At 38.9% G+C, this 14,025-nt stretch overlaps 1 protein-coding gene across 1 annotated transcript; it reads right to left on the bottom strand.

The window, feature by feature from the left end:
• Nucleotides 1-3,003: 3,003 nt before the first annotated feature.
• On the bottom strand, nucleotides 3,004-13,137 carry LOC120559886 (aminoacyl tRNA synthase complex-interacting multifunctional protein 1-like). Its single transcript, XM_039801966.1, has 4 exons — nucleotides 12,704-13,137; nucleotides 9,958-10,166; nucleotides 6,848-7,016; nucleotides 3,004-3,740 (listed from the first exon to the last, which is right to left on the bottom strand). Exons 1-4 carry the CDS (start codon nucleotides 13,074-13,076, stop codon nucleotides 3,574-3,576), a joined length of 918 nt encoding a protein of 305 aa, XP_039657900.1. The 5' UTR covers nucleotides 13,077-13,137; the 3' UTR covers nucleotides 3,004-3,573.
• Between the last annotated feature and the right edge of the window lie 888 nt (nucleotides 13,138-14,025).

A 14,025-nucleotide genomic window follows, 5' to 3' on the forward strand; every position in this document is an offset into this window, starting at 1 on the left:
CATAACACCCATAAAACAATTCAGAAATTCATTCAAAAAAGTGGGCCTATTTGTCTCATTGTTTTAATATACTAAGGAAGTGATAATATGAACAATTAGGAGCAAGTAAACATATCCATGACAAATAAATACCACAAACACATTCATGACACAGCTGTAAAGAGAGTGTTTTGTTGGGTTTGCTGCACTTTGTGGCCTTTCAAAAACCGGATGCAGGAGCAGGACTTTATTTATGGGTTGACTGAGCTCAACCAAAACGTGGCTTCAGGTAGATGTTTACAAACTTTCCCCTCGGTAAACCACGCGGAGTCAACAGGCTGCAGCACACTTGCAGGGCTGACTCCTCCACACCAGTTTGTCGTTGCAGATGCGGAGACAGAAATCAATGTGGTAAACCTTTTCAGTACCTCCACTAAGATTGTAAGAGGAGATTGTAATTGGGGTGGGTGGGGGCTGACATGACATTAATATCAACACTCCATGGCCTTTTAATATTAAAGTGGATGTATTAGTGTCAGCCTGTAGCATGAGTCACCACACGCTGAAGAGTGAGATGAAAAACACCTTGGTCTGTCTTTCTGGCCTACTTTCTTACAAAAACAACTTTAGTTACGTTACAACAACATACAAAGCTACAGTGCCTAAGGGAATACATAATGATCAGTAGGATTGTTACATAAGGATTGTCTTTTTTTTTTGGTCTGTGTGTGTGTGTGTGTGTGTGTGTGTGTGTGTGTGTGTGTGTGTGTGTGTGTGTGTGTGTGTGCCTCCCCCCATTGGCTGAGTCTCGCTCACTCTCTTTAATCTGTCAGAGGGAGAGCAGGAGACGGTTTGTGAAGTTTAACGTTGGTAGTCACCAGAGAAGAAGAATAAATTGGTAATTTCATGCGCAGATTAGAACCCAAATTGAAACGTAAGCAACTAAAATTGCTGAATGCTAGAACATTGTGTCAAATTGGTCGTTATCACCGTGACTTATAAAGTGTCAGGTTTAGATCTATCAGTGTTAATAGTGTCAAAAAACGTTGACATTGTTGTTCAGTAGCTAGCTCAGAGATTATTGGCTAATGAAATTAATGATTTAGCGGGGGGGGGGGGGTTAACACTTTTGCAGTGTATCCGTGTCACATTCTCATTAGTGGCTGAGCCCCCCCTTAAGGATTGATCTTAGAATCGCCCCTGCTTCCACTACTCTCAATGTCTTTGTTGTGCTGGCTGGCAGCAGACAGTGCTGAGCATGTATCGGCCTCTGCCTGAGACCGTGGCAAGCTCGCCTTTGTTTGTTGTTGTCCTCCGCTGCTGTGGAGCAGCGTTGCACATTTCTGTTTGTTTTGCTAATAAATTGTACTCATCATTTTGTTACAAGCGCCTCCCATCCTTCTTTCAGTTATTTTTACATCAATGGTTACTCTCTGATTTATAGGGTCGTAAGAAGGATAAATACCATTAAGAATTTACCCATTAAGACTGATCCATCCTCCTTTTTTAAGACATCAAGATGGGGTTTCTTCTGGCATCTGGGAAGTAAGTTTTATAGCTACCTTCTCTATCTTATGAAATGGTTATAAAATAACATATTTTGTGTATGCAAATTGATAGCATTCCCTCTCAGTGTCCCTGTTCTGTCAAACAACTACCAGCAACAACGTGCCTGGGACAATCTGTTCCACTTCTTAGTTCCCAAATCACATCCCCATTATGTACATGCCATTTTTCAGTTCTTTTTTAAAATAAGGGAAGAAGAACTCTGCGTGTTTGAGTTTGGGGTCGTGTTATGGACTTGGTTTGGACTAAAGGGAAAAACAAAAATAAAGATAGCTTGTTTTAGAACCAAGACATGTTGGTTTATTTTTTTTCCCTTGAAATGATAAATAGGCTTATCATGCATGGAAGCTGAGACACAAACATGTTACATGAAGCAGGACATATACAATCTAAGGTTTAACTGAGCTGTTACAATATCTAAAGAGCAGAGTAACAATCTGCAGTAGCAGGATGGATAAAAAACATCTTTGTTGAAGAAATTGTAAGTAACAAACATCTGCATTTACATTCATTTAATGATTCAGAACAGTTAGTTTTTAGTTTCATATGATTCCTGGTAAAACTACAGATAAACACAATGATCTAGATCTCAGACTAAATATTGCAATATGTAAGATACATCATTCAAATAAAACTTCCCACAGGCTATTTATGTTGATGCACAACACTCATTTCCATAATTTGTCAGCATCAGACTTAAACTGAAGGAGCTCAAAGAACTGACCTTATGCAGTTACTTAAGAACATTTAATTAAACTAGCACATTTTTAAGGAATTCCCTTACTCACTGCCAACTCATTTTCATACTGTCATAAGAAAGTAAAACTGTCCAGTGTTCCCTTTGTCAAAGGGGTTTCTGCACTGTTGAGTTTCATCCACTGTTCACTGGAAATGACAACTGTGGGTTCTTGGGAAAACATTTGATATTTTATGAAATATTCCCCAACCAAAAGGGATTATTTGTAAAGCTTCCATTTTCTTTTCACTTTGCTGGTTATGACTGTGTGCTGTATGTACGTATAGCTCACCATACACATTAGAGTGGTGATCGGGCCGCATTTTTCTGTCCGAGACCGGCCCGCGTCCGACAGAGCAGTAGCCTAACCGAACCCGACCCGAGCCCGACAGGCATTAAGATATTTATGTCTGAGCCCGAAACAGTTAAAATCTCATTTTCTTTTCCTCATATTAATGACACATGTACGTTTGCTTGTGTGGAAAGCCCGTTTTTATTAAGCAACTGTAGGATGAGCACATCAGCGCACATGGGGCAACAAGCGCACGTTAATAAGCTGTTAAAATGTTCAATGTGTTAACCTTTCCTGATTGCTTCTTTTCCGAGCATGGTCAGAAAACCAGGGGAGACTCGTTAGCCTACCTACCAGGGCCGACATTATAAATAATCAATAACGTCGAGGTTAAAATCCCGTTTCTGGTGAGCAAATGAATGAACTTGGCTTTCAGTCTGGTGTTTATTTCAGACACCACTGGGTACAAAACTTATTCCACCAACTCTGCGCCAGTCGCATCTACACGTCTGCTTCCTCTTTCTCTCTTCTGCCCACTTTACACACTTTACACACAGACACACCTCTCTTAAAAAGGAGCTGCAGCACCCTTTTACAACAAATGTCTTATAACGCTGATGTGACCGAGCCCGACCTCATTTCTAAATATCTGTCCGAACCCGGCCCGGCCGATCCCGTCGGGCTCAGGTCAGGTATCACCACTCTAATACACATAGGCTACTGTACATCATTACGGGCACTGAAGTGCCCTCCTTTGGCCAAATACAGAACTTCAGATTTTCGTAATAAAATCGTAACAGTAATGTCCATGTCCATCCAACAGAGGCAACATACTCTTCACTCTTACAGGACAAAAGTATGTGAACCCTCAAACATAACAATTGTTGGACATTCCAAAACCAAGGGCATTCATATGTTGCTACAACAGCCTCCACTCTTCTTGAAAGGCTCATCTCAACATTCTGGCTGCAGGGATTTGCACTGAGCAAGTCCTGTTAGTTTATTTGATTTCACTGTCGCTCATGGTTTGGGCTTTGCACACTCCCTTGCCGGCAACTTCAAAGGCAGCTCCCTTGTAGGTTGCAATACACTGGCCGTCTGTGCGTAGGTCCGGCTGAATCTGCTCCCACACCTTCTTTTTGGGGTCCAGCACTTTGTCCGGTTCACCTGCAATCAAGAAGTCAGTTTCATACATTAGAAGAACCTACTTTGTTCTCTACTCATTCATCACAACCGCAGGATTTATGAGTCCAGGACTGACACTGTACACGTGCTTGCATAAAACAACTCAAAACAGCAAAACCATGGATAGTAATATGCGGCCTCCAATCTCCTGGGAAGACTTTCCACAAGAATTTGGAAACTAGCTGCAAGGATTTGCTCCCATTCAACCACAAGAGATGATTGAGTTGATTCAGTTAAAGAAAGCCATTCTTAATGGCCCTCACTTTGTGGACATGTTTAAACAGAAAAGAGCATTTTCCAAACTTCCCACTGCTCTGTAAAATATCGCTATGGTTGTTGTTTTTTGCAGCAAGAGGGTTCAACAAAAAACATCATTCATTTCCTAAAGACAGACATTTTGTGAACATTTATGTTATCATAATGTTCCTAGTGTCTGTCTGGTTGGAAATGGTTGTTACATGTAAAAGGTGAGATATGTAATATAGTTACTGTATTAAATGCAAAATGTATCACAATATGTCATCAGATATTAAAGAAACATGTAGGGCTGCAGCTATCAATTATTTTAGTAATAGAGTATTCTACCGATTATTCCATCGATTAATCGAGTAATCGGATAAGAAATACTTTTGTCTTATTGAAGAGCAATAATATACAATAGTTTGGTTTAATTTTCGGAAAAAGCAACATTTGTATTGCCTACCTTACTTACAATATCATCTCTCAAAAAACTAAACACATTAAGTGCCATATTACATTGTTTTTAAAGAAAACATTTTCTGAAATGCAAGAACAACTCAAACTAAGGCATACATTAAACATACATAAACATTATCTTAAGTTGTGCAACTTAACTTTCAGAACTACAAGTTTCAACCTGAGACTGATCTGTATGGCTTATAAGTATTTGTAAGCTATACGTAACCTATTTTCATTTATATATTTGATTACAATGCTACACAGCTCTGTTACACTTATGCTAGTAGATTGTTGATCAGCCGTTTCCCTGTGAGGAGAGAGAGTGAGAGAAAATGGCGCCCAACAATCAGCTGTTTTTCCAAAGGGATAGTCAACAAGTCGGCTCTTTAGATCAAATTGTGGTCACCACTACATATTCTCGTCTTTGTTTTTGGTAGTTGTTGTGTTTGGTGTAGTTTCATCATCCATACGACTCTGTGATTTACTTTTTTCGGTCCGCTTCGTGAAATGGATGATTAAGTTAGACTCCATGTTTTCTGTTGAGATGCTGAAGGATTGACGTTGTGCTATTATTGTTGTAAGCTAGTTTGATTTTGCAGTAGACACACTGTACCGAGTTTTCGTTTTAATTACGTTTGAACTGATTCCAAACTTTGGACACTTTCTGTCGTTTTCTCTAGCCTGTCTCTTCTTTTAGCCCCTCACAATTTACGCTCTTTCTTCATTTTGTAAACTGTGCCGTCAGTCTTCATGGCATGTGTCGCCAGCAGCGTCAGCCCGGTGTGCGACAGTAATAATCATCCGTGCGGAAACACTGAGCGATACGTTTGTAACATTGTTTAAACAAAGCTTCGAGGCAAATCACTTTGCATCGAGGAATCATTTCAGCCCTAGAAACATGCTAAGTTAAAATACTATGTTTTCTGACAACAATGCTAAAGCCAGTATATTCTCCTTTTGAAATTTCCATTCCGTGACGGAATGTCTGTTGGTGTTTTGGCCTGTGTGTTGGTATCAACTACTCATTTTGACAGCCAGCCGGGTTGCCAGATATACCTGTAAAAACGCAAACCCAGCGCGCTACAGCCACAGTACAGCCAAGGAAGCAGCAAACAAACGAACGGAATCAACTGCTAACGTTACCGGAGAACCAGGCAAGCGGGCCACGGCTGTTTACAACCACCTTAACAAACCTATGACAGCAACAGCAAGTTTGACTTCCTCATAATGGAAACACAATGCAATTTAATTTAGGCAAAACAACAGTATAACCTGTGCAGCGGCCGTAGCCGACCAACGGTGAGTAATTTTAAGCCAAGAATGTGTGTCTGTCAGTCGGGTAGAGAGGACCGTGAGTTTGCAGTGTGTTTAGCGATTGTTGCCGTAATTTTAAGTAGAGAAAGTGTGTCTGTCATTTTGGTAGAACGGACGGCGAGGTAGTGGCGTTTCAGCGGTTGTTGCCGTAATTTTAAGCCGAGATAGGGTGGTTGTCAGTTGGGTACTGTAAGAAATAAAAATAATCAGTCAAGCTGGCTATGCTTTATGAGGATACAAATTATAGTTGAATAGTATTGTGTGTTTAGTGGAAGAGCACTGTGACAGCTTAGTCAGGCAAAATGAGAAAAGGATACTGTTGTACGTGCAGAAAGCAGCACTGTATGACGGTGGTCAGAGAGCAACAAGAGTGCAGCAACGAAGTTAATATCAGTTTGACCATGAAAATAAGTTACTCCTCAACCTGTGACAGGCAACAGCGGCGCATTGTTCTCTCTGACCATCAGCATAGCTAAAGTCTGTCTAACAACTGATGAAGAGGGCGTGTGCCAAAAGACTGGGACCAGTCTGTGCACCAACCAGGGGACGCCAAGTCTAAACCACGGTACTCCTCCAACTTCTAATAAACAAATCAAAATGCTCTTAGAGACTGATATATGAATTCATGTATAAGCCAGAAAATTCAGTCTGATGAGAGAAGCCTGTGTGCCTGCTCAACTCGGACCCGTGTACACGTTTATGCTCTTATGATTTTACTTAAATAAATACTTGTTAAACTTTTAAGTCCTCTCCTTGTCTACTTAGTGGATTTTTAACATGCACAGTACAGAGCTCCGCGTCACGGGCTTTTATGACTGTCAACATAGCCAGCATCTAACGTTAGCTGCTGCGCTGTGGAGTAACGTCTGGCTATGTGAGACTAGTGTCTAGCAACATTGTTGGATGCTGCGTTCTCAACCTGGCAACCTCCGTGAACTTCGAGTCTGAAGGGGGGCTGGGGGAGACGACTCTCTCCAGTATTTTGAATTTGGACTGCAGTAACTTTTAAACGGTAGCTGTCAGTATTACATATTGCACCTTTAAGTTTTATGCTAAGGACTAATCTGTAATAGTACCTGGAAAGCCCTGGAAAGTAACTCTGTCCCCTGGTGCTGCTCCACTTGGTGGTTCAAGGATTTCAACCTTATCTGGTGAGTTAGCACACATAAACATAGCCTGGGACACCACTCCTCTCGTCTTGGCTGGCTTCAGGTTACACAACAGGACTGCCATGCGGTTCTCTATCTGCATGAGGGATAGAAGATTAAATACGCATTTCAGCCCATATGGCCTTGACAATATAAAACAAAAACATGTTATAGCAATTTACATATTTAAAAAAAAAAAAAAAAAAAACTCCAAATGATATTCATACAATGATGCCAATTCTACATAACTGCGTCCGAAGGGATTATCTGTGTGTGTGTTTGTGTATCTCGTTCTTAAATTAAAGGAAGCAAATTTTGTGGCTCTTTGGCCTACCAAAAATAAAAAAGAGCAGAGGCAGCCTTTGCCAAAAATCTGTATTTTATGAAAAGATGTATGCCACATCTTAGAAAATAATAATACCCATTTTAAGAGCCATTTATCCATTTGTTTGCCTTTGTGTTTATTTTAGTGCAATACACCATTTTGTACACTGGATGGCAGTTGCCTATAATGTAGTCTTGCATTGCCAGACCTATCTCCACAACGCTGTAGAGCAGAGGTCTTCAACAGGGGGTCCGTGACCTCTAGTGGGTCCTCAGAGTTAGTGCAGGGGGGCTGCCAAATTATGTTTGATATTTTTTGAATATGTCTGAAAATATAAATTAATATGAATTCAACATATGAATAGCAAAGATAGATTGGCATATTTGTGAGAAAAAAAACACGTTGAAGATAAGCTTACTATAGGTAAGGTAGCCATACAGTTAACCTTAAGGATTCACTGTCCCTTCAAAATGTATTGAAGGGAAAATAAAAAAGGGAAAATAAAATAAAAAAAATAAAAAAGAAATAAAAGAAAAATTATATATATATATATTTTTTTTTTTTTTTTTTATATATTTTAATGTTAAATATATATATATATATATATATATATATATATATATATTTTTTTTTAATATGCAACTCAATTGTATAAAATATTTAGTAGGGGGTCCCTACTCTGTCTCTTTTTTCAGCCAAGGGGTCCTTGGCCTGAAAAACATTGAAGATCCCTGCTGTAGAGTAAGCTCTGGCTACACCACACATACAAAACATTTCTTTAAACCAATCAAAATTGTTTGATTGTGCAGCGACGGTGTATCTGCAAAATAGTCTCGGGAAGGAACTTGTTTTGGTGGAACATTTGCACGCCGCAAAGAAAACGCCCCATACAATATTAAATGAAGATAACTGTTCACACAATACAGTGATATGAACTATTTAAATTAGCTGGATACATGGTTAAACCTAATCGCCGTGTGTACTTTGTCCACAGCAATCCTCTCATATCGGTCCCAATACATCCCAGTTAGATAGTAAATGCTGTGAACATCTTCCTTGTAAATCTTTACAATAATTCCATCAAAGAACCAAGCAGGCCTGCCTTGTTGCACGATTACATTTTCTCTAAAACGTTTTTAGTGTGCAGGTTGCTAGCTCAAAGTTTGTTGTTGTTTGTCGTCTGCAGGTAGCGTAACAGTGACTCATTTGGTTAAGCTACCTAACTGTGTAATTAATGATGTTCTATTTAGATGCAAGACACTTTATAAATATCTGTTAGCAATAAAAGAAGCGGCAAACAGCAAAGGTAAACATCTGGACATTGTAATTGGTTTGTGCATTACCCGATGCCTACGGCATGCGTCAGTTAAGCATTGCAGCACCACAGTGACTTATTGGAAAAATATTTCCATTCATTAAGCTGCATCCTTTCAGTATTTACTATATGAATCTAGAATCCCTTATGCTGTTATCACAATCATTTAAAAAAAAAAAAAAAAGTATATAATTGCTTTGAAACTGTATTTTGTTGGCTTTGCCTAATATCTTTCCAAGTTTAATAGACCGTCAAAGAGTATTTCAATCAAAAATGCATTTTTCTCAATTATTTCAAAAGTCAAATAAGAGTTTGATTTCTGATTTACTGGTTATGTAAGTCTGAGCAAGCCAGCCATGATTTATTTTTCTGATGAGACCTTGCTTTGTGCAGGGGGGCCTTGCCATGTTGAAACAGGAAGGGGCCTTCCACAGTTGGAAACACACTATTGTCAAACATTTAGACAGGAAATTAATGTTACAGTATACCACTGTGCCCTGATAAATGCCATTGTATGCTGTAAAAACAAAAAAAAAAGGCCCACACCATGTAAAACAGCACCAGACCAAAAGTACACAAAAGTATGTGGACTAATAAACCAGTGTGCTTGTCATTCAAGTTTGGTCAGAAAGCACTTGCTATTAGCTGTGCTATAATTACCATTACTGGAGCACCATCAACAGTTTAAGAAACTAATCTAACATTTTGTCTCTTTGTGCATGGAAAGGTTGCTTCTTACAGATATTTTTCATACAGTTTTTGGCAAAGGCAGACCGTATTTTAGATACATGACCTTAGAAGGCTAACGTTTTGATTTAAATGATTTAAAGTATGCATCCACATACGTTTGGTTTGGGGCTGTTTTTTTAGGTTTGGGGGTAGGCAATACAGGGAAATATTACTGCTACACCACAATGATATTTCAGACAATAGTGTGCATCAAACTTTGAGGCAACAATTTAGGGAAGGCTCTTTCCGGTTTCAAAATGACAATTCCCTGTAGAGCCTGACTGTACAGAGCCCATTGTACCCCTTTGGGATGCACTGGAACGCAGACTGCGAGCCAGACCTTATCATCTCAAATCAGTGCCTGACCTCACTAATGATCTTGTGTCTTGATGGAAAATTCTAGTAAGTGAACAAATTCAACAATTTAAAAAGTTCTGTGATCTAACGTCTGGTAATTATAAGAGCTGAAACGATTAATCAGTTGACATTCAACTGCAAAATTATTATCCATTTATTGTTGCGTTTCACCAGCTTCTTAAAAATGAGTATTTTCTGCTTTTTCTGTTTTATAGGATTGTAAATGTAATAACTTTGGATTTTGGGTTGCATCTAAAAATCATTCAAGGAATTCCTTAAAACACAAATTATTGTATAAGAGCAATTCTGTACCCGGTCCGAAGGTATGTGTTTAGCTAGCTCGCTGACCACCGTCCTGGGAGAAGCCTCTCCAACATCAACCTGCTCCACATACAGACCGTCGGTCTCTGGAGGCTGCAGAGTTGTGATTATACGTCCAACACGCAGGTCCAGACGAGACACGTCCACCTTTGCTTCATCTTGGCTTGGAGCTGCCCGCTTCTTCTCTGCTTTCTCCCCTCCTGGCATCAAAGAAAGAAGAGTTCAGTTATAATAACCATGCACACAAACTCACAATGGATGTAGCCCTAAAATCTTCTATCAATGGATGTTACTTCACACCTAATGTGCTCTATGTGAGTGGAAATCTCATATGATAATGTGCTAATGTGTGAAAGAGACAGTAGAGACATTTTGAATGAAGAGAGAAATCTGCGAGAGCTGTATGCTATTTAACTAAATGTGTATGATATGACATTTTTTGGTTAAAAAACACTTAAAATAGTTCTGCAAACAGGTAACTCATATTAGACGTTCATAGTGGAAACAATATTTGACAAAAACGTTATAGTATGCTGCAGATTTCAATATGCTTGCAAATTTGGAAAAGCCCCTTTCCTTTTTTCAACATAACAATCCCCCCCATACACAAAGCCAATTCCACAAAGAAATGGTTATCTCAGTTTGTTGTGGAAGAATTTGACTGAACTTGACTGAACTGCACGGAGCCCCGACCTTTGGCTAACACATTTGGGATGAACTGGAATGCAGACTGTGAGCCAGACCTTATCGCCCAAAATGAGTGCCTGACTTTACTAATGCTTATGTGGCTGGATGAGAGAAAATCCTGTGGAAAGCCTTTAAGGAGAGAAGAGGCAGCATCTAAATGCCCATAGTTTTTGGAGTGAGACCAAGTTTTCTGAAGGACATACACTACCGGTCAAAGAAATTTCCATTCCACTCCATTACAGACAGAATACCAGCTGAGATAAGTTGCATTGTTTTTTAACCAGGGCAGCAGTTTTCAGATTACATTATGTGCTTACATAATTGCAAAAGGCTTCTCCAATATTTTCTCAATTAGCCTTTTAAAATGATATCAGATTAGTAAACAGAATGTGCCTTTGGAACATTGGATAAATGGTTGCTGATAATGGGCAATGTAGATATTAAAGATCAGCCACTTCTTTCTACAACAATCGAGAACCCTTTTGCAATTATGAAAGCACATAATGTAATCTGAAAACTGCTGCCCTGGTTAAAAAAAAACAATGCAACTGATTTCAGCTGGTATTCTGTCTGTAATGGAGTGGAATGGAAATTTCTAAGTGACCCCAAACTTTTGACCGGTAGTGTATAGTGGAAACTAAGGAGTGAAAGAAATGTTGTGTAATGTCTTTTTTCTAGAGTCCCTCTTTTCTCCCACTACAGCCCATTGTATAGATTCAACTACAGACAATTTGCTGGTGGTGCCCCAACTAATGAAGCTCAGCATTTATGCTGGAATTTAAGAAATGTGCGCACGTTGCTCATCAAAACCTCTTATACATTTCTAATCAAAACATTTTACATCCCTTGGGACATGAGACACACACACACACACACACACACACACACACACACACACACACACACACACACACACACACACACAGAGAGAGAGATGGTTCTGTGCAGAAAAAGCTTAGCAGAAGTCTGTTCCTTCTTGGGATAGTGTTTCCCATGCATTGCCCTCTGTGGCTGGGTTTAGGACATATAGGTGTTAAAGAGTAGGGGTGCTGAAATTAATCATTGCATTGCGATGCAGATGTGGACGATTCTACATCGATGCAGTGACAGACTATAAATCGATTATTGCCTACTACTCGATATAGCAGACTATGGCACAACACAAGAAATGAATTTTCACAAACGACAAACAGGTCTTGATTACAGACCAGACCGAGTGGGAAACTCCCAAGTTCACTGCATATCAGAGGTTTTTGGTAATTTATAACTAGACATTAGTTAAGCGATTAGCACCACTTAAGTACAATATTAACAAAGACTAGATTACATTGCCTTGTAGAAAGGCCCTGTGACAATATATTTTTACATAGATCTTCTCAGAGCCCATATTTAGACTGGTTGTTTTGTCGATCACAAGCCCCCAAAACCCAAAGATATTCTGTTTATCATCATATAAGAAAACGATTCTCACATTTGAGAAGGTAGAACCAGCAAATGTTTGGCATTTTACTGGAAAACAGTTTTTTAAACCAATCTTTAAATAAAGTTGTGTTTATTATTACCACAAACTAACAGAGAAACTTTTGGGCCAGTAAGTGGGCGGCTATATAGCACATTTCAAACACAATTCAAAGTGCTTTACATAGGCAAAGAATAGCATTAGAATGACATTTAAAAAAAAGATAAAAAAAAAAAAGATAAAAGGTCCATAACAAATTTTGATTGTTTTCTTGTCGCTGAATAAGAGCAAATGTATGCAGCCAGGTCTCAAAATCCTGTAGAAAGACTTTTATAAGAGCAACTGCAGGATGAGAGCAGGGGTGTCAATATGAATGCCCATACAATCGAATATGATATATATATATATATATATATATATATATATATATATATATATATATATATATATATATATATATATATATATATATATATATATATATATATATATATATATGATATAGGTGCAATGTTGCCAACAGCATGTGGACACAAACACATAGCTAACTTGTATCCTGTGATTGTTGAACGTTTCCTTTCCTGAACTCACCTTTAGGCTTGTTGTACGTGGACACTCGGCCACGGAAGCCCATCTCATGCAGCTCCCGGCGGACAGTCCTGGGGCTCACGTTGGCCCCGGAGGCGGTCTGAAACTCTGCAGTAAGAGCTTCCACCGAGGGCGAAGAGTTTTCCAGCGCGACTTTCTCCAGCACTTGACGGTCCTCCTCTTTGAGCTTGTGCGGTCGGCCGCTCCGCGGCAGAGCCGTCGTTATCCCTCCACGTTTCCACTTTAAAATGACATTACTGACGGTGGACCGCGGCAGGTTTAACAGAGCGGAAATCTCACGGTTCGACTTCTTGCATAAGTGACACCCAACGACGGTCCCCCGCTGGAAGTCACTGAGCTCCTCACTGCGACCCATTCTGCCTCAAATGTCTGGCGACACTTGCATTGACTTGTCACAACCTCCTCCTCGTTTTCATTTTTCTTCTTCTAATGTTTTAGGTACTTTAAATGGTGCTGGGCTTATTATTGCCCTCCACAGGATAAAAAACGCATTACATCGATCACAATTGGATAAGATGAGGACAGAATAAGTACAGGTTAAAAAGAGAAAGTAAAACATAAATAATAAGATACTTATAAATAAAACAAAATAAGAATATAAACAAAAAAATAGAAAGAACAATTTATGTCGAAATTACAAGACAAGGAGTGACAGTGGTGTGATTAGAAACAGCTTGGAGAACAGAAATCAGCAAGGTATAGTAGGCTATATGTAAACAGGGTACACCAGAATATAATTAAGTAGGTTAGGTTACTTAGTGTTTGTCTGTATTAATATAGAAATAGTATATATATATTTTATAAATGTTATTCCTAGATTTTGACTTCTGTACTATTTCATTTTTACTTGCATGATTTTCTTTTTATACATATTGTATGAGCATTGTTGGAGGTAGCCTGAAAACAAAGAATTTAATTCAATTCAATTTCAATTCAATTTTATTTATAGTATCAAATCATAACACGAGTTATCTCGAGACACTTTACAGATAGAGTAGGTCTAGACCACACTCTATAATAACTGCCAACATCTGGAAATATAACAAATGTAGTACTATTTGTAACATAATATATAGTACAGTACAGCAATATAGCATAGAACAGCTCACTTGAGTGCTGTTTAATAGAAATTGCATTACCCAACGTAATTAACACATCCTCTCCCCATAATACAGTTTTCTTATATTCAAGAAACCTATAGCAACAACTTCCTACAAACTGTAGTGAGTGTGTGTGATTTCATTACTTACCAAACTGGAGTTTCTACTGTAGATCTCAATGGAAGCACATTTCCGCCATTTGAA

Source organism: Perca fluviatilis, chromosome 1, assembly GCF_010015445.1.
Source record: "Perca fluviatilis chromosome 1, GENO_Pfluv_1.0, whole genome shotgun sequence".
NCBI classification, from domain to species: domain Eukaryota; kingdom Metazoa; phylum Chordata; class Actinopteri; order Perciformes; family Percidae; genus Perca; species Perca fluviatilis.